This window comes from Colobus angolensis, unplaced genomic scaffold, assembly GCF_000951035.1.
Source record: "Colobus angolensis palliatus isolate OR3802 unplaced genomic scaffold, Cang.pa_1.0 Scaffold83, whole genome shotgun sequence".
Lineage (NCBI taxonomy): Eukaryota > Metazoa > Chordata > Mammalia > Primates > Cercopithecidae > Colobus > Colobus angolensis.
Window position 1 is genome coordinate 3497803 of NW_012122154.1, and position 20545 is coordinate 3518347.

At 47.9% G+C, this 20545-nt stretch overlaps 2 protein-coding genes across 2 annotated transcripts in view; both read right to left on the reverse strand.

Annotated features, from left to right (window-relative positions):
- Window positions 1-5310, reverse strand: part of PSMD3 (proteasome (prosome, macropain) 26S subunit, non-ATPase, 3) — a 17378-nt gene extending 12068 nt beyond the window's left edge. The window contains exons 1-2 of the mRNA XM_011929863.1: window positions 4760-5310; window positions 1505-1695 (exon numbers count right to left, since the gene is read on the reverse strand). Of these exons, the coding sequence (XP_011785253.1) occupies window positions 1505-1695; window positions 4760-4979 (411 nt within the window). The 5' untranslated portion in view covers window positions 4980-5310. The remainder of the gene's footprint in view (window positions 1-1504; window positions 1696-4759) is intronic.
- A 2764-nt stretch (window positions 5311-8074) lies between these two features.
- Window positions 8075-20545, reverse strand: part of GSDMA (gasdermin A) — a 15193-nt gene continuing 2722 nt past the window's right edge. Inside the window, exons 2-12 of the mRNA XM_011929864.1 lie at window positions 20032-20250; window positions 19498-19675; window positions 15333-15498; window positions 14393-14489; window positions 13858-13905; window positions 13420-13446; window positions 12166-12186; window positions 11566-11720; window positions 10904-11018; window positions 9917-9990; window positions 8075-9106 (exon numbers count right to left, since the gene is read on the reverse strand). Of these exons, the coding sequence (XP_011785254.1) occupies window positions 8864-9106; window positions 9917-9990; window positions 10904-11018; window positions 11566-11720; window positions 12166-12186; window positions 13420-13446; window positions 13858-13905; window positions 14393-14489; window positions 15333-15498; window positions 19498-19675; window positions 20032-20245 (1338 nt within the window). The 5' untranslated portion in view covers window positions 20246-20250 and the 3' untranslated portion in view covers window positions 8075-8863. The remainder of the gene's footprint in view (window positions 9107-9916; window positions 9991-10903; window positions 11019-11565; window positions 11721-12165; window positions 12187-13419; window positions 13447-13857; window positions 13906-14392; window positions 14490-15332; window positions 15499-19497; window positions 19676-20031; window positions 20251-20545) is intronic.

Here is a 20545-nt window from a genome sequence, read left to right on the forward strand (position 1 = left end):
GGAGCTTGCAGTGAGCTGAGATCCGGCCACTGCACTCCAGCCTGGGCGACAGAGCGAGACTCCGTCTCAAAAAAAAAAAAAAAAAAAAAAAGAAGCTACAACCTAAGTGGACACATGAAACCACCATACCTGGAAGCACTGCAAATACTACTGGACAGGATTCTAGAGACGAGATCAGAATAATGAGACCAAAAAATTGTTTCTTGTGGGAACAAAGAAAATTTGGGGAAAGTCAACATATACACAAAACTTATTTTCAGATTTCGTCACTGACACTGGAAAAAATAAAGTGTTAACAGTCACCCACCAAAATAATCATGTTTCATGAGTTTAGAGATGTGAAGGTCAGAAAACATCCCAGGTGGAGTTGGGGGAACGGTACATTTTTCCCCTTTCCCAGACAATAAACTCTTCACTGCCCTACCTCCGGGGATGTTAGGAGTTTCCCCATCCACGGAGCTGACTGAGTATACAGGATTTTAAGGAAATGCAGGTGCTGGAAGGTCAGTGGAATTGGAGAAGGCTGACATCTGGACCATGCCATGAGTAATGAGGGAGAATTTACAGTTACAGAGGACAAGGAGAGGTCTCTTCTGGCACAGAGGCCACCATCACCACCAAACGGACTTCGTCTGCATTCACTATGTGCCAGGCACTGTTCTAGGAGCTTTACACTCCCCTCTCCCCAATTCGTTCATCACATTTAACAAATGAAGAAAATGAGGCACAGCAAGATGAAGTCACTTGCACAAGTCCCACAGGTACTAACTGTTAGAGTTTGGATTCAAATTCAACTCTACCTCTAAAACCTGTGCTTTTTTTTTTTTTGAGGTAGGGAGTCACTCTGTCACCCAGGCTGGAGTGCGATAGTGCGATCTTGGTTCATTACAACCTTCACTTCCCGGATTCAAGCGATTCTCCTGCCTCAGCCTCCCAAAGTGCTGGGGTGACAGGCGTTAACCACCGTGCCTGCCTCAGCCTCCTAAAGTGCTGGGATGACAGGCGTGAGCCACCGTGCCTGCCTCAGACTCCCAAAGTGCTGGGATGACAGGCGTGAGCCACCGTGTCTGCCTCAGCCTCCTAAAGTGCTGGGATGACAGGCGTGAGCCACTATGCCTGGCCCTGACACCTGTGTTCCTCCTAATCACTGTTCTCTGCCTCCTCCATGGTGAAGCTTCAGAGGAAAGAGGCAGCAGCACCTTCTCTCTCCTAGAACAACAGACAGGTCACCCAATGCAACCTCAACTGGAGTAGGGGGTACAGGTTGCAGGGTAGTGGGAAATGAGTTTGGCTGGGAAGGTCCTGATCCCCTGACTCGGAAGAATGACACTACAGGGCAGTGGACGGTTCCCTTGTCACTGTGCAGATGAGCATTAAAATGGGCTGCTTTGGCTTCTCTCCTTATGCTACCACAGGTAATAAGATGGGACTTTAGGATGGAAAACGCTATTTCTGGGGGTCTGAGACCAGGCCTGCACCCTTTAAGTTGGCCTGACTCACTCACCTCTTCCAGGAAGGGGAGCAAGAAGTCTCGAGTGGCATTATTTGAAGTAAAGAAGCCCTGCACAGCCTTATACAGAACATAGTGGTTGAGGCGGCGTGATGTGGAAGGCAGCATCCGCAGGGCCCGCAGCACGAATCTCGGTTCCTTGCCTGAAACCGCTTTCTCCAGCTGTTTCACGTGCTCCTTGATGTCTGAAGAGGAGCAGAGAAGAAAATGATGTCACTTCTACTCCTAGTCCCCCACCACTCCAGGCAAGGAGTTCTAAGGAGCCTCTCATGGTGGGGCAAAATGCGACCAATCACCTTTTCTGCCGTAATGGGGTACACAATATTTACAGATTCCAAACATTGATTTTAAGACATAACCAAGTGGCAAGAAAAAAAATACAGTGGGGGTGCAGGATGGGGTAGAGGATGACAGAGGAAGAAAAGAAAAACCAATTAACTAAAGAAACCTGGAGATTTATCAGATCTTAATGGAAAAGACTGTCTAAATGTAAACAATGGGAGAAATCACATACACACAAAAGATTAATGAGCTTGACTTCATTTAAAAAACTCTTTTAGATAACTGTGTATATAAAAGAAAAATATTTTCAACAAATGTGATCAAAGATTCATATTTTTATTCTATAAAGAGCTTGCATAAATAGTTGAGATATAATGGTATAATGATTATATTGCTACAATTTCAAAACAAAAATGGAGACGAACTAACATACAAAGAGGAAAAATGGCTAACAGACAAAAATTATATTTCATTAGTATTTGAGCAATTGCACATGGAAACATTTTTAAACTACCAAATTAGTAACATTAAAAAAATTTGAGGCGGGGCGCGGTGGCTCATGCCTGTAATCCCAGCACTTTGGAAGGCTGAGGAGGGCAGATCATAAAGGTAGCAGTTCAAGACCAGCCTGGCCAACATGGTGAATCCCGTCTCTACTAAAAATAAAAAGATTAGCCGGGCATGGTGGTGGGCACCGGTAATCCCAGCTACTTGGGAAGCTGAGGCAGGAGAATCGCTTGAACCTGGGAGGCGGAGGTGGCAGTGAGCTGAGATCGCACCACTGCACTCCAGCTTGGGCAACAGAGTAAGACTCTGTCTCAAAAAAATAAAAAATAAAAAAAAATTATAGGGTACAGTGAAAACTACATTTCTCCTGGTATAATGTAAATCAGCACAGTTTTTCTGGATGATAACTATCAAAAACCTTTAAAATGTTCAGCCTTTTTAACTCAGGTATATAGGTTTTGGTGGGAATCTGTACTGAAGAAATAATTATAAAAGTAGATTTTTTAAAGTTGGGCACAAAGATGATTGCTTCAAAGTTATTTATGATAGCAAGAAACTAGAAACAGTTTAAATGCAAAGCAGTAAGGGAATGCAATCAATGAGTAGTTTCTTAGGGCACTTCTGTATAGTTAGCGCTTAGCACAGGGTATCTGGGCCACACTAAGATATAATAATAACAGCTGATATTTATGTGCTAGGCACAGTTTTAAGCATTTTAACGTTCACAACAACCCAATAAAGTATTGTACTATTACTCGTATTTATATAGATGAGGGAATTAATTCCAGAACTTGTACTACTCTTAACCACTATATTGGGTATTCAATAAATGTTTCTGGAATAAATTGCTGATTATGTTTACGAATGTTAATGAAAACACATAAAATTCAAAATTTATATTTAGTTATGCCTTGATACAAACTGTATACATAACTTGCTCTCAATTATAGGAGAGTAGCTCAAAAATTCATAAGAAAAAATGTTAACCATGTTTTCTTCCCCCTGCTTTTAACTTCTCATACATTCCAAAATCTCTGCAATGAATATGAATTACTTTTTACAAGAAAATGAAGTGCCTGTAATAAACACACCCAGTAGGCAATGCTGAGTGGCACCTTTAACATTGGCTGTCACTACTTTAGGTAAAAGGATCTCTATCAGATATTGATCCTGTTGCTCAACTTTACTGTAAGAGCTGTAGTCAACAGCATCACATCCTCAAAAGCACCACTTAAGAGGATAACTTTCCTTATCTCAATGTTTTTGAGCTAGTTTCTCACGCATTTTAGTGAAAAGAAAACCTAACTTGGACTCGGGAAGGGGAACATCACACACTGGGGCCTATCATGGGGGGGGGAGGGGGGAGGGACTGCATAGGGGAGTTATACATGATATAAATGATGAATTGATGGGTGCTGACGAGTTGATGGGTGCAGCACACCAACATGGCACAAGTATACATATGTAACAAACCTGCACGTTATGCACATGTACCCTAGAACTTAAAGTATAATAAAAATAAATAAATAAATAAAGAAAGAAAGAAAGAAAGAAAGAAAAGAAAACCTAGTAAGTAGTCTGGTCCCACTTGATCCAGAACCACGAAAATGGCACCAGGATCACAGTGGGAAGCTCTCACTTTACCCACTTCAAATGGAGACAGGATGCTCTAAGTGCTAAAAGTAAAACATGAACTTGGAGAAACAAGAGGACTACAGATACTCGAAACAGGAACCTCGGAGAAAAGAAATAGGAGACACTGGTGTACAGCAGTTTAGGCCAAAGGTGAGTATTACAAAACCAAACAAAGATGACACCCGAAAAGTTTTAAGTGTGTATGTACTTAGAGCCGTTAGAAACAGAGGGGCAGTAGGGACCTGAAGGGAGGAGGAGACAGTAAAGGGACTGTTGGGACATTTCAGTTAGAGAAATAGGAAACAAGATACTAGATCGAAATGGTTCATTCGGGGGAGTGTGCTAAAGGCAGCTAGGACAACAAAAATCTGCTGTACAGTTTTAAAAATCAGGAGTCGATATTCTAGGTCATCCCGGCCCTGTTTACACACGTAGACAGGAACACTGGTTTCTAGCGGGATCAGTCATATATTGGAGGCGCTAAAATCAGTCGGGTGGGATATAAATGGACTAGGTCAGAGAGGAGGGGTTAGAAAGGGGAGGACGTAGAAGGAGGAGTCCCCAGGCCCAGTGGAACCTAGATATAGATGGAACCCCAGGTATGGGGACGGAGGGGATGGGAGGGGAGTGGTTCCCAGCCTGGAGAGAAGGTTCAGTCATTGGGCATGGAGTCAGAAGTGTCAGGGCAGCGGGGGCAGGTATCTGGGGGGTAATCCCAAGGAACTGAGGATTGTGGAGGCTGCTCTGGCTTCCCAGCGAGAAGCCGAATCACAGGGGTCGCTGTCACCCGTGATCGCGGCACGTTCCCGGCTTGGGCTCCCGTACCCTCCAAGGTGACAGTGTCCAGCTCTCGCTGGGAGTGCTCAGCTGCTGCCGCCGCCGTCTTGCCGTCTGCCTCCCCCGTTGACCCGCCACCCGTCGCCGCCTCCTCTTTCATCTCCACATCCTGGGGGGCCGGGGGCAGTGCGGGTTCTTGTTCTCCTCCGCCGGGCGGCGGTTTCGCCTTGTCAGCGCCGCGGCGCCGCGCCGAGCCCTCCTGCTTCATGGCACCCGGGGTCACGGCCTAGTCCGGGGACCGAGGCCGGGGCCTCGCGTGAACCCTAGCACCGGAGACCAGGAGCCGAACCGGGCCTACACACCAGCGCGGGCTACCGTCCGGCCGCACGATGACGGAGCAGCTGCAAACCCCTTCCCGGCGCTGGGCCTTCTGGGAAAGGGCAGGCACGGCAGGCCGATGGCCGAGTCAACAAAGGGGAAATAAATCAACAGCCGAGGTGCAGGATGAAGGAGGAGCTTCGAGGAAGGAGCGGGGAGGAGCCTGTATGGGTTCCTGGTGCTTGCTTTCTAGCGCTTAACTGTGATGCTTTTATGTTCCTCTCGAGTGCATTTCTGTGGGCGTCCACGAGAGGTCCCCTCAGGCTCCAATCTGGGTTACAAAGGACTTTAAGAGCATCTCAACCAGCGTGGAGTGAGTACAGTCCATCCGAGCGCGGGGCGAGATGACGTCACGAGTTGCCGGGCGGGTTTTGCTCCCAAGTTTGCTCCATTTTCCCCCATGGGGGGGATCTCCTTCCAGATCCGCGGGGCTTGGGTTCAACGGCTGCTGGGCGCATCCGGCAGGAGGGAAGGAAAGAAGGCTGCGAAGGAGGGACGTGAAGCTAGGGCTGTTGGGCTTAAAATAAACCGAACTGGAGAGTAGGAAGAATCCTATGGGATCCGGACTTCCTTGATTAGATTTTAGTTTAGTGCTGAAGATAAGGCATACAATTCTCTGCAGGGTGAACGTGCATTTGCGTAGAATCACTCCAGTTTAACAAAATATAGGGGTCCACCCTATGTACGGCCCAGGGCTAGCAAATAGGGGGGTGAAAAACAGCTCAAGAATATAGTATACGGGGGAGTCAGATGGTTAGATAACCAGACACAGTGCTCTGGGCTGCGGTGGATTGGGAGTGTTGAGGAAAGAGGGTGGGAGTCACTACTGGCAGACGCTTTAGGGAGCCCATTGAGAGGGGTTTTATACATCCAGACAGGCATTGTGAAATGGGGAACAGAATAATAGTGTGCCTAAGGAGAGAATGATGGTTTACCTAGTGGTGTGCCTAAGGGGAAGCAAATTGGACAAGAAACTACCTACTTATTTTTCGAAGGACTCCCCCACTGGTTCTGCAGGGAAGGTGAAACAAGGTGAAGGATATAGCTCCCAATTTCTTAGAACACAAAACAAAAACTCCCTCCCTACCTTGAAACTTTTCTCTCTCCCATAAGTGGAAGTCCTGAGTTTTAGACCTTTCACGGACCCTGCAAGAAAATCTAGCCCTGTTGTAAGGACCTAGAAGGCAGGAAATATGTTTTGACCTCCTCCTGCTTTACATATATAAAGGGTATCCTACATATCTTTTGCATCCTCTTTCGTAGGATTGCAGGATGTTCCTTGCATTAAACAGCCACTTGCTGACTGGAAAGATATGTGCTCTAGTTTTACGGAACAGGCCTTGACCAGTTCCTCCTCAACTGTCCTCTCACCCTCCAGGGCTGGGGGATGGATAACAGGATTTTTGAATCATCATTGGAATAAACTCATTAGAACCTCTTCATAACACCGTATCTGCAACTGAAGGTGGGCGAGAATGGTAAAGAAGAAAACATGAGTTATGTTCATCTTTAACAAAGGAGTTACTCTTCTGGATAGGGTGTTAGCTCATCTCTCTATTAAGTTTACATCACAAGGAGAAAACAACCAAGTCAGCAGATAACAACCCAGTATATCCGTGAGCAATAGAGTGAGGCTTTGGAAGGTGCTCAGGATCAGGGAGGATGGCGGCATAACACAAAGCTTCTGGCAGTTGGTCATAAATTCTTGGTGGTTGAGGGAACCAGGCTGGGCATCGGACGACTAAGACGCCGGGGGAGAGTTTGACTCCAGGGAGTAAAATCCTTAGAGAAATTCTTCCACTCATAAAACTTTTTTTTTTTTTAAATGGAATCTCATTCTGTTGCCCAGGCTAGGGAGTGCAGTGGCGTGATCTTGGCTCACTGCAACCTCCCCTTCTGGGGTTCAAGTGATTCTCCTGCCTCCTTCTCCCGAGTAGCTGGGACTACAGGTGTGAGCCACCACATCCAGCTAATTTTAAAATTTATTTTTATTTTTATTCTTAGTAGAGACAGGGCTTCACCATGTTGGTTAGGCTGGTCTTGAACTCCTGACTTCAGATGATCCTCCTGCCTCGGCCTTGCAAAGTGCTGGGATTGCAGCCATGCGCTGCACGCATAGAACTACTTTTTTAAAAATTATTTTTAATTTTTGAGACAGGATCTCGGTCTGTCACCCAAGCTGGAGTGCCGTGGTGCTATCTTGGCTAACTGCAGCCTCAGCCTCCCAGGCTCAAGTGATCCTTCCACCTCAGCTTCCTGAGTAGCTGGGACCACAGACACATGCCACCATACCTGGCTAATTTTTTTGTATATTTTGTAGAGATGGGGTTTCACCATGTTGCCCAGGCTGGTCTGGAACTCCTGGATTCAAGCGATCTGCCTGCATTAGCCTCCCAAAGTGCTGGGATTACAGGCGTGAGCTACTGTGTCTGGTCCTAAGACTGCTTTAAAAGAGGTTGGTGAAAGATGTTTAAACCCAGCTTTTAGGCAGAGGAGGATAATATAAACCCAGCAGTTTGATGAGATTGTAATATCCATATTAGTAGTAGGTCCATATGCCAAGCCTATCCACACTACTTCCTCCTATAAGAACCCTAAATTTCAGGGCAGAACAGAGAAAGGTGAAACAATATCACAATTTAGTTTTTAAAGTTTTGGGTTAGTCTTATTCTTGGCTCCCCCGCTTTTTTTTAAAGGTCCATCTGCATTTTCTGTTCAATAAATTTGAAATTTGTCTTATTTTTGTTTCAGGCTTCTACGACATATCTCTAGGTCTTTCCCTCAACCCAGAGCTAGGGGACCCCCAAATGCTCTTCTCTGAAGACAAACTGCTTTGATATCTTCTCACTTGAGAATCTAGACTCCATTAAAGAAAACTAATTGAACAGAAAAAAAAAGAATCTAGATTCCACATCTGTACCCTCTGAGCATTTTCCAACTTGCCTGAGGACAGTACGGCATCATATTCATGTACATATGATCTATATGCAGTATGATAATAATTTCTTTTTCTGGCACAAATTAAGAATTTCTGTATGATAAATTCTTTAAAGAAAAACACCAAAAGACATATCCTAAGATTGACATAATATTTTCCATTAATTCCAGTAAAGCTTGTTTTTTGGGGAAGTATAAGTAGGAGGGATTAGGGTAGGAAATTAATTAATCTTTTTTTTTCTTTTCTTTTTCAGTTTTGCTGAAGTGACTCATAGTTTTAAGAGTCTGAGTGCTTCTACTTCTAGAACATTTAAGCATAGGCCGGGCACAGTGGCTTATGCCTGTAATCCCAGCACTTTGGGAGGCCGAGGCGGGCAGATCACTTGAGGCCAGGAGTTTGAGACCAACCTGGGCAACATGGTGAAACCCTGTCTCTACTAAAAGTACAAAAATTAGCCAGGCGTCATGGCACATGCCTGTAATTCCAGCTGCTTGAGAGGCTCAGGCATGAGAATTTCTTGAACCCGGGAGGCGGAGGTTGCAGTGAGCCAAGATCACGCCACTGCACTGCAGCCTGGGCAACAGAGTGAGACTCCATCTCAAAAAAAAGAAAAGAAAAGAAAATTTAAGCATCAGCAGATGGGCTTAGCGGGTTGCAGAGCTGGAGGGGTAGGGGGTGATACATGGTTGGACAGGTGGAAATTGGTTATCATGGTCACCAGCTGAGATTTCAGATGTCTTCAGCTGATGGCTCTGAAATGCCCTTAGGTGGTAAGGACACAGCACCACGAGGTTGGGAAGGCATTAGGGAGTCATGAAGCAGATGTAAAAGGCAAATTAGGAGGCCTTGGTCAGCTGCTGAAGGAGAGAGAGGCCAGCATAAAGAGCACAGAGGCGAGGGAGGGTGTCTGGGTCCCACATATATTGGGGGCCTGATCTCTGCACTTCCAGGCCGCTCAGCCCAACTAGGGCCTCTGTGAGGGTCAGCTCCTCCTCCCCAAGGGAGGAGAGCAGCTCAGGATGCAGGGGGAAAACGCCCTCTTTATCCTGCAGGAAGTTCTGTTCCATCGTGCTCTCCACCTGGAGGGAACCAAAACAGCATGAAAAGAAAGAACTGGAAACCTCTCTCCTCTCCTAACTCACAAAAATCACAAGAAGGTTACATTCCCCTTGCTAGAATTTCTTACTTTACCTTACATTACAACCCCATCTGAGTCTTTGAACAGCCCTATACGTGGGCAGCACGTTGATTTTTAGCCCCATTTTACAGAGGAATAAATTGAGACAGACTCAAACACATTAAAAAATTTGCTTACAGGCCAGGCACGGTGGCTCACGCCTGTAATCCCAGCACTTTGGGAGGCTGAGGTGGGTGGATCACCTGAGGTTGGGAGTTCGAGATGAGCCTGGCCAACATGGTGAAACCTTGTCTCTACTAAAAATACAATATTAGCAAGGCATGATGGCGGGCGCCTGTAATCCCAGCTACTCGGGAGGCTGAGGCAGGAGAATCGCTTGAACCCAGGAGGCCAAGGTGTGGTGAGCCGAGATTGTACTATTGCACTTTAGCCTGGGCAACAAAAGCAAAACTCCGCCTCAAAAAAAAAAAAAAAAAAAATTGCTTACAACATTTGGCTAGGAATAAGCAAGGCCAGAGTTTCTGTCTCTTCTCCCTAGATCAGGCTAATAAACCCAGATCATTGCCCAGAAATTCAGTCTTCTACCTCTTGTGAAATAACAAAAAAGGAGAAATAGAAAGGAGGACTGGGCATAAGCCCCTGTGATAAGAGGGGGGTCCTCCAGAATGGCTCCATCCTTAGGCGAAATCTGCATCTCTACTGGCTGCAGCTACTTCCAGACTCTCCCCAGCATCTGCTGTTTTTCCCTCACCAGCTTTAGCTGCACGGGTAGGATCTTTTTCTCCATGGATTTCACCAGCAGCTTCTGTTGGACTTCACTTAGCTCTGGAGAAAAAAAGCAGAGAAAGATGTGTGTTGCTGGTGCAGAGGGGACTAGAGACTCCAAATAGCACACTTCCAGAATTTCAGCTTCATTCATTGGATATAATTACAACACAGGTGTTAAGGGAGCCGTAGCTGAGGGGTTCACTTTGGTCTTGGAGTCAGAGGGCAGGCTTCTTAAGGGAACAAACATTTTAGTTTACACCTGAAGGACCACAGAGTTTTTCTAAGTGGAAAACTAGAAAATGTGGAGGGAAGAAGAGCTTTTAGGGGCAAGATCAGAAAATGTTACTCCCTGAAGTTAAAGCTACCAGGTATTAGGATAGAAGTGATGAGCTTAGCTATATGCAGAAATTTTAAGTATGTTGCTGATAAAGCTAGGGTTATTCAACCTCTATTAGCAAGACTAGGCTGTCTTCTCAGATCACCCAATGTGACCAAGTGAATCCTTAGGAATGAAACCAATTTTTTTTTTTTTTTGATGGAGTCTTGCTCTGTTGCCCAGGCTGGAGTGCAATAGAGTGATCTCGGCTCACTGCAACCTACCCCTCCCAGGTTCAAGCGATTCTCCTGCCTTAGCCTTCCGAGTAACTGGGATTACAGGCACCTGCCACCATGCCCGGCTAATTTTTGTATTTTTGGAAAAGGCGGGGTTTCACCATGTTGGCCAGGCTGGTCTTGAACTCTTGACCTCAGGTGATCTATCCGCCTTGGCCTCCCAAAGTGCTGGAATTACAGTCATGAGCCACCGTGCCCAACCATGAAACCAATTTATAAAAATGTACATATAAACTACTTAACCATGGTATAATTTGTCATTCATTCATTCATTTATTCATCCATTTGGGAATTGATTCAAGCGATTCATTCCTATTACTGAAAAGGTCTATAAATGAAGACCTTATTCCCCACTTACCTGTTAGGGCTCCAACGAAATAGAGGATGGCGCCCACGGCCTCCTTTGACAGCAGGACATCTTTTGGGAGTGCCTCCAGGGTCACTTCATGTCCCTTGTCTAGAGCCCCTTCAAGCTGTGGGGGAAGGTGGATGACTATTGAAGATAACATAGGAAAGGGCCCAACCCAAGGCCCAGCACATAATGACCCCTTGACACACGGGAACTCTCTCCCATTTCCTGATTTCTTTTTTGAGACCTCAAGTCCTGAAGAGTACTGGACTCCTGGGTTCCTTAGTCCCTAAGTTTTGGACTCTGGAAAGGGAAGGTTCCAGCCCCTCCAGCAGATGGCCCTTCTGGCCTGAGGGTTGGGGCGAGAAGGTGGGCCAGGATACATGTTGTCATCTAACCCAACAGTTAATCCTCCCGAGATCCCAGGCGTCATCTGATGTGCCTTGGGGGAACCCAGTGTTTGCCCTTTTCCAGGGGACAAAGGGAGGAGCAGTGGCCTGGCAGCCTGGAGGCACGTGGCCAGCCTTGGGGAAGGTATCTAAGATGGACTCCCCTGGCCACCCACCTCCTGCCCCAGTCAGATCTCCCCACCTGCTGCAATGCCCGCCCCCACCAAACCTTCACCGAAACATGCCTTCTCCCACCCTTCCCCACTTCCACTAGGTCCTCACCGCGAGCTCAAGGTCTTGAAGCTCCTTTTTCTTCCCTAGAAGTTTGCTGAGGGAGCTGAGCAGGGAGCTTTGCCCCGCTTGGCTCAGCCTCTCCACTTCTTGGGTCTCTCTCTGAACTTCTTCTTTTAGTGTCCCGAAGCCTTTGTGTACGTCCCCTATGGGGACAATAATGGGACACACAGCCCTCCATCAGGCACCTTCCCCTCTAACCAGCATCCCCCTGCAGGGCTCCTACACTCAGCCCCTTTAGATACCCATGCTCTACCCCCTAGTTTGAGCCTGGCCCCATTTTTCTTTACCAAGGAATGCGGTGACAGAACTATCCACCAAAACCCTAACCTGAGGGTTGGGGCGAGAAGGTGGGCCAGGATACATGTTGTCATCTAACCCAACAGTTAATCTTCCTGAGATCCCAGGCGACATCCCATATCAGTACACCCTTGACTTTTCTTTGAGACTCCAGCAAAAAGTGGAGAAAGAAGGTCTGTTTTCCCTTCTCATGAGTTAGTTGACAAAGAAGAATGACTTTGCCTTCTCCTTTCTGTACCCTACTGCTACCTCCATGCCAAAGTCTTGGGAGAAACTCACAAAGTTCCTTACCAACATCAGATGCCTGGATAACTGAGGGGAAAAAAAAAAAAAAAAAAGATAAGAATGCAATCCTTCAGAATGGCAGCCATACCCAGGGGATGAGACACGAAGGAAGATGAGGAAATACATCCTGCCTGTCTCCTGGGGAGAGTCCAGCTAGCTTGTTCCTGGTGTTACTGTGACTCAGTGGCTCTGGCCCCAGTTGCTGGGCGGCCGAGTTGCAGATGTGTGTGTAGCAGGTTATAGCTACTAAGACTGTTAAATTTTTTTTTCTTTTTTTTTTTCTTTTCTTGTTAGGCCAGGCGCAGTGGCTCACACCTGTAATCCCAGCACTTTGGGAGAACAAGGAGGGAGGATCACCTGAGGTCAGGAGTTTGAGACCAGCCTGGCCAACATGGTAAAACCCCATCTATACTAAAAATTAGCCGAGCGTGGTGGCCCATGCCTGTTATCCTAGCTACTCGGGAGGCTGAAGCACAAGAATTTCTTGAACCCCGGAGGTGGAGGTTGCAGTGAGCTGAGATTTCACCATTGCACTCCAGTCTGCGCAACAGAATGAGACTCTGTCTCAAGAAAAGGAGAAAAAAAAAGGCCAGGCGCCGTGGCTCACGCCTATAATCCGAGCACTTTGGGAGGTTGAGGTGGGTGGATCACCTGAGGTCAGGAGTTCGAGACCTGCCTGGCCAACATAGTCAAATGCTGTCTCTACTAAAAATAAAAAAATTAGCAGGCCATGGTGGCAGGTGTCTGTAATCCCAGCTACTCAGGAGGCTGAGGCAGGAGAATCACTTGAACCGGGGAGGTGGAGGTTGCAGTGGGCTGAGACTGCGCCACTATACTCTAGCCTGGGCAACAAGAGTGAAACTCCATCTCAAAAAAAAAAAAAATTTTTTTTTTTAAATAAGAGACAGTGTCTCACTATGTTGCCCAGACTGGTCTCGAACTCCTGAGCTCAAGGGATCCTCCTGCCTCAGCCTCCCAAAGTGCTGGGATTATAGGCGTGAGTCACTGTACCTGGCTGCTACTAAGGCTCTTGAGGACAAAGGTCTCAGGCATCAGACCACCTGGGCATCTTGTCCAAAGACTCCCCCTTTCCACTGCTTTTTCCCAAGCTATTGGAATTTCTACCATGTTTTGGGGACAATTGTTTGCTGAGACTCACTCTGCCATTTCCCTGTCAGTCCCGTGAGAAGGAAAGAAAAAGACTGGAGTTTTAAAATTCTGAGTCAAGAAAGTTTCAGTCGAATGAAAGGAAACACTTACGGATGACCTTCTCCTCTCCTGACTTTTCTGAAGACAGAAAAAATGCACATCTGTCAGCACAAAACCCATTTTTGCCTTTTCATCTAAAACAGTCTTCAAGGCAGTTTCATCAGTGATCATTATAAAAACACAGGGAGATTATGCTAGCTCATCCACCCCCATGATTCGGGAACACACTCTGTCTCCAAGTCTTGCTTCTGCTTCTGACTGTGCCTTCCGGTCTCTGTGTATCCGTTTCTGTATCTCTCTGGGACAGTATGTATATGCCTCTATCTGTCTTTCCTAAAGTTGAGGCTAGGTATTCTTAGGGACTTGGGAAACAAAAGCAGAGGCTCCTTGGGGGATTATAGTATAAGCTAGGAGAAGGTGGAGGATTTTAGCAGATAATGTCAGGGGTGGGGCGGAAGATGTGGGAAACCCGTAAGCAGTTTCACTTACCTCCAGGAGGGAAGGTTTGCATGTTATCATTGCAGATATGTGGAATATCTGTGAAGGGCAAGGGAAGCAGGGCAGGAGGGCGCTTAGCAGCTGCCCCACATTCCCTTCTTCAGTCTCAAGCCAAAGGGCTCTGCTAAGGGCTACGACTTTGCACCCCAAGCACTTCATCTAATTCCCTGCTTCAACCTCCATTGCTGGAAGCAATCTTTTCTTCCTTGATAAATTCTTTACTATGAGAACACCACTTTCTACCTTCCATTCCAGTCTCGTCTGTTTCCTCCTTTGGCCACAGACTTCTTGTTCATCTTTGTACCCCCTCCCCCAATGACCACAGTGCCCAGCACCGGAAGATGCTCAAAATCCAGGAGCCTCTTCACCCTTCTCTCCAGAGCAGCCTCCGTGGCTGCAGTCAGATCACAGTGCAATACACCTCCCTGCTCATGCTCTGACATTGCCACAAGAGGAGACCAGGGTGCCTCAGTATTGGTGCCGGTAATTCTCATCCTATGGGGAGAACATGCGGGTCTCTGCTCACCCCACTCATCTTTGCCTTTGACCATCAGCTGTCTCACTCGAAAGGCCAGGACGCAGCCCTTGGGGATGGTTACAGCCTCCTTGTGGTTTATGGATCCCTAGAATTAGACAATGAGAATTTGTGAATCTCTGGACATCTTAAGTATGATATATTGGGAGTGCAAGTTGGGGGAGGTGCAGGGTCAGGGCTGAGAGCCTTCAGGGAGATAAGAAGTTGGAAGCCTTCAGTGGTGTCCCTGGTCTGGACTCTGAGGAAGGACTTCAAAAGTCCTTGCACTCATTTCTGCTGATTTTCCCTCCAGTGACCTGTATCTGTCTTCCTGGTTCAGACGCATGAAGGGAACCGGGCAGACCTGCTCCATCTCCTGCCTATACATCACCCTAGAGCTTCCATCCAAGCCCTGGCTCCTTCCTTCTCTTCGCCGTCTGTCCCATGCTTACCTCTTTCAGGACGCCTTCCATGACTAACCCCTACTCCCGGCTCCACATCCCAAATCATCCCTTGAATATTTAGATGCAATAGATAGAGGTATGGAGAGCATTCCTTATTTCCATTGGCTTTTCCAAGCCTGTGTTCTCTGGACTTTAACCTCGGTGTCTCCTGTATAAACCTGAGGACTTTCTGAGAGTAAGCATGTCTCCTCTTTGGATTGGGAGCACCATGAGGGAAAACCCATGAATGTGACTTTCCCCTTCCCCGGTAGTTCCCTGTGGCATCTGGCGCAGGGATCTGCCCTCAGTGGGTGCCACTGACCAGGGAGGGGGCCTGTGTCTGGGGTTTTGATCTTGAAGAGCTAGTGGAAGGAGTGGCCCTTTTCAGCATCCTGGGTTGGCACTGATCCAGCAAAGCTAATGAAGCCTGCAGGGAGGGGCTGAATGTAAATGTGTATGTGTGAGTGTGAGTGTGGGTGTGAGTGTGTGTGTGTGTGTTTGAATCAAACCTGTAGCCCCAGTGGGGTGAAGAAGGGGAGGGAGAAGCAGGCCTCTGCCTTGCCGGCTCGCTCCAGTGTGACCTCCCGCACCGTCTCCACCACCTCCATCACCACATACAGGTTCTCCCCTTGATCTTGCATCTCCTTCAGGAATGGATGATCTGCTGCCAGCTTCCTGTGGCAGGAGAAACATAAGGAAACCATTCAGAGCTCCTTCCTGCCTGTGCCACACCCTCCTCTTTGCTTCTGTCATTCCCAGGAGCTAGATATTGTGGGTGGCAGGGAAGGAGCAAGGACTCCGGACTAGGGCTGAGGTTGAAACCCAGATCTCTTGCTTACTGGCAGGGCAGCTTCTCTGAGTCTCAGTTGCCTCATCTATGAAATAAATGTAATGATGCTGACCTCCTGGTTGCTCAGAGATAAACTCGGTAATTATCTGGGTCAGCACCTGGCCAGTAACAGGGCCTCTCAGGTGCTTCTTACTCCCTTTTCCTCCAGTTCAGGGGTAGATGCGCCCCCCTTTCCTCCCCACTCGTCTCTCTGGGATCCTTTCTTTCCACGTCTTATGCTCTCTCTTGCTGTTGACACCAGTTCCTCCTCTCCACTTGCTCCTTCTGTCTGATTCCATATATAAATATGTCCCTAATCCTAACAAATTTGTTTGCTTTGATCATGCTACTCCCTCAAATTACTACCCTATTTTTTCCCTTCATTTCATTGGCAAATATACCAAAAGATATGCTCACCTCAAGTGTCCACTTCCTGCCCACTCCTAAATTATTTTTTTTTTTGAAACGGAGTCTTACTCACTCTGTCACCCGAGCTGGTGCAGTGGCGTGATCTTGGCTCACTGCAACCTCTGCCTCCTGGGTTCAAGCGATTCTCCTGCCTCAGCCTCCCAAATAGCTGAGAATACAGATGTGAGCCCCTGTGCCTGGTCCTCCTAAATTCTTTATAATTTGCCTTCTATTTCCACTACTCAGCTGAAATTACAATGATCTCTTACCTATCAGTCCCAATGACCTCGCCTAACTCTATGCAATACTCGATCCTGCTGTCGAAACCCTCCGTGCAACGCTGGCTTCTCTTGGCTTCCAGTCACGCTGTACCACCCTGGCTCAACTCCCGTGCTTCTAGTTTCTAAATCTTATCCATTCTGTCTGCACCTCATTTTCCAGTTTCTTTGGTTCTCTAACATTTTATGTTCTGTAAGATTCTGTTCTCAGTCCTGTTTTCTCAACTCCCTCCAAAAGCTCCCCCCACCCAACTCACTCCTACAGTTTTTTCTTTTCTTTTCTTTTCTTTTAAGGTCTTATTCTGTTGCCCAGGCTGAAGTGCAGTGGCTCGATCATAACTCACTGCAGCCTTGAGCTCTTGAGCTTAAGCGATCCTCTTGCCTCAACCTCTTGAGTAACTGGGACTCTAGGTGCACCACCGTGCCCTGCTAATATTTGCATTTTTTGTAGAGATGGGGGTTTCACTTTCTTGCCCAGGCAGGTTTGAACTCCTGGGCTCAAGCAATCCTGCCTTGGCTTCCCAAAGTGCTGGGCTTACAGGAGTGAGACTCCTCCCCTGGCTCCTACAGTTGTAATCTTTATATTGCTGATTACCTGTGTATCTTCACTTTGACCTCTCTCCTGAGCTCCAGGCCCTTATTTCCAACCACCTGTTAAACATTCTCAGCTGATGTCTCAGCAGAACCAGAAACTCAAAACATCCAAAACGAACTCAGTCTCCAAATCTACCTCTAACCTCTGTCTTCCTGTTTGTCACCTGTAATGGTACCTTTAATGTCCTATAATGGCACAACCTGGGTAAAATCTCACACTCACCTTTGACAAAACCGTTTCCCTCATCCTGCAATCAGTTACCAAGCCCAGGCCATTCTATTACCCTTGGCAATGGGCTGTGCATCCATTCCTCCCTCTTCACTCCTATTGCCCTGAGCTCGGGTCCTCAGTTTGCATCGCTCATGGGATAGAACAGTGTCTTGGCTGGGCACAGTGGTTCATGCCTGTAATCTCAGCACTTTGGGAGGCCAAGGTGGGCAGATCACCTGAGGTCAGGAGTTCGAGACCAGCCTGGCTAACATGGTGAAACCCTATCTCTTCCAAAAATATGAAAATTAGCTGGGTGTGGTGGTGTGCACCTATAATCGCAGCTACACGGGAGGCTGAGGCAGGATGATTACTTGAACCTGGGAGGCGGGGGTTGCAGTGACCGGGTATCGGGTCACTGCACTCCAGCCTGTGCAACAGAGACTCCATCTCAAAAAAAAAAAAAAGGATGGGCGCGCGGTGGCACGTGGTGGCTCACACCTGTAATCCCAGCACTTTGGGAGGCCAAGGCAGGCAGATCACGTGAGGTCAGGAGTTTGAGACCAGCTTGACTAACATGGTGAAACCCCATATCTACTAAAAATACAAAAATTAGCCAGGTGCAGTGGCTCACACCTATAATCCCAGAACTTTGGGAGGCCGAGGCAGGCAGGTCACAAGGTCAGGGGTTCGAGATCAGCCTGGCCAATATGGTGAAACCCCATCTCTACTAAAAATATAAAAAATTAGCCGGGCATGGTGGCAGGCACCTGTGGTCCCACCTACTTGGGAGGCTGAGGCAGGAGAATGGCGTAAACCTGGGAGGCGGAGCTTGCAGTGAGCTGAGATCGCGCCACTGCACTCCAGCCTGGGCGACAGAGCGAGACTCGGTCTCAAAAATAAAAATAAAATAAAATAAAAATAATAAAAACATAAAAAAATTAGCTGGGTGTAGTGGCGGGCACCTGTAGTCCCACCTGCTCATGAGGCTGAGGCAGGAGAATCGCTTGAACCCAGGAGGCTGAGGTTGTAGTGAGCCAAGATCGCACCACTGCACTCCAGCTCGGGCAACAAGAGCGAAAAACCGTTTCAAACAAAAACAAGAAGAAAACTGTCTTGCCTTGTCTGACTGCTTCAAACCCCTGTTCTCCTTCCCCTATCTGACACACTTCCTCCATTCGGCTGGGTTACTCATGGGACACATCGGAGCATTTTCCGGATCTTCCTGGTGCCCACAATTCAGTCTCCTGGAGCTGTCACTTGCCTCTTCCGTGGTTTGGGTTCACCTGCATTTCCTGCTCGTTCTACTCACACCTCTTCTGCCCCTGCCATGCTGGCTGTTCCTGGCCCCTGGTGGTTTTGAGATTGCTTACCTGTGTGCCTTCATAATACCCTTCTCCCAGCCCTGCGTGCCCAATTTCTACTCATCTTTCAAGGCCCAGAACAGAGGCTGCCATGTCTCTGAGATCTTCCCTTATTTTCCCAGCCAGAAGTCCCTTTGACCTGCCACAAGACTCAGTCAAACCATCCCTACAGCACTTAGCAGTTCTTGGCTTTGATTATGATTACTGTTGCACAGGTTTTTAAAATTTTCACCTTCCTAGACTGCAAGGTTCTTGGACAAAGATGTTCTAGGCACACCCCAGCCCATAGCAGAGTGCTTTACTATATACATGCTTGCTGGATGACTACCCTGGCCCTTCCTTCTGGCCTTCCCAGTCCTTACCTCCCCTTCTTTCAACCACTACTTAACTACTTAAAAGTCAGTTCCCGTGTCAAGCCAAACACCATGGAGCCCAGCATCAATGTGGTACCTGCCACACCCTTTGTGCTGTGGGGCAGCATTCCCGAGGGCATGCTGAGTGTGTATTGGGGTCAGGCAGGAGGCTTCATTTATGGGAGCAGAACACAGTGCTTAGGCCTCAGATGGGGGCAGTTAAGACCCATCCCTCCTTTTTCTAGTGTATTGCATAGTCTCAGAGTTAGAAGGGGCCTTAGAGATGATCATCCAATCCTGTCATTTTGCAGAAAAGAAAACTGAAGTCTCAAGAGAGGTGACTTTTCCAAGATCACACAGCAAGCTGGTGTGGACATCGTCCTCCCTGTGCATGTGTGACAGTGGGGAGGTGCTCCTGGAGACGGTGGCAGCACTGGGAGTTGTGACTAGGAAATGGCCTGGATGCAGCCATAGGCCAGAAGGGTTGCCTTCAAGAGCTCCCCTGTGGTGACCACATTGGCAAAGGTCAGTGCAAGAGTCCTATCTTTCAACTTGTATTTTTAACTTAAGGCCCTAAGCACCCTTTCCATGCACTGCTCCACCCACATCCCGGGCAACCCTCAGTCCTGCCCACTCTCACCTCTCCTGCAAGGTCTCCAGGGCCTTGGGAGCCACACTGAGTGTCTGGACCTCCAGGGTGCTGTTCTGCGAGAGCCCTGCTGTTCCCTTCACCTTCACCGTCTTTGGTACATCCACATCTCCCTCCACTCGGGTGTCCAGCATATTCTTAAAGCCAAAATTCCCAGCATCTGTTGGATCTGCAGGAGGGAAAAGATGAAAGGGGCTGGGCTGGCTGGGTGCAGTAACTCACATCTGTAATCCCAGCATTTTGGGAGGCCAAGATGGAAGGATTGCTTGAGCCCAGAAGTTTGAAACCAGCCTGGGGAACAAAGCAAGACCCCATCTCTACAAAACAAATGAGTAAATAAAGAAAAGAGGCTGAGCTGAGAGGTATCACCCGACCCCCAGCCTCCTCAGCTCCTGACGATGACTTTGGGCTAGATGACATCTAATCACCTCTGGCCAGAGGGAGCTCTGAGGTCCTCCTTGCAGGCCAGGTGCCCAGCCCCTATCCCTCAGAATCCCTCAGTTCCCAGTCCTGCTCAAGGCTGACCTGAAGGTGAGCTGCCCGGCTCAAGCACATCCAGCAGTGTGTAGTCGGTGCGGATGTACCGGGCCCCCCAGAAGAGTGTGCTCTTCCTCTTCCTCAGCACCAGGCAGAAGGGATGGAAGCGCTTGAAGTCGATGAGGCTGTCAAGAGGTGTCAGGTCCCCTCGAGGGTTTAGCTGTCTGACCAGGGCCCGGGTGACATTTTCAAACATGGTCATGGTCTCTGTGGAGATGGGGAGACAGGAGAGTGTCAAGGTGGTTGCCGAGGAGCCCGGGATATGGGCTGGGCCCCTGCAGAGAGGGTTCACCCGACTCTGGGGCAGGGAGAGCTCTTACAGATGCCTGGATTGTCTCATGTCACAGCTGGAAAGAACCAACGGAGTCTGCATTTTATGGTGAGGAACCTAGTTAAAGAGTTGCCCCAAAGTCCCATAGATGGTCAGCAAAGCCTCACCTCCCTTTTCTTTGTCAAGTTCCTTTTTCTCACTCCACACTCATTTTCTTCACTGCCACTAAGC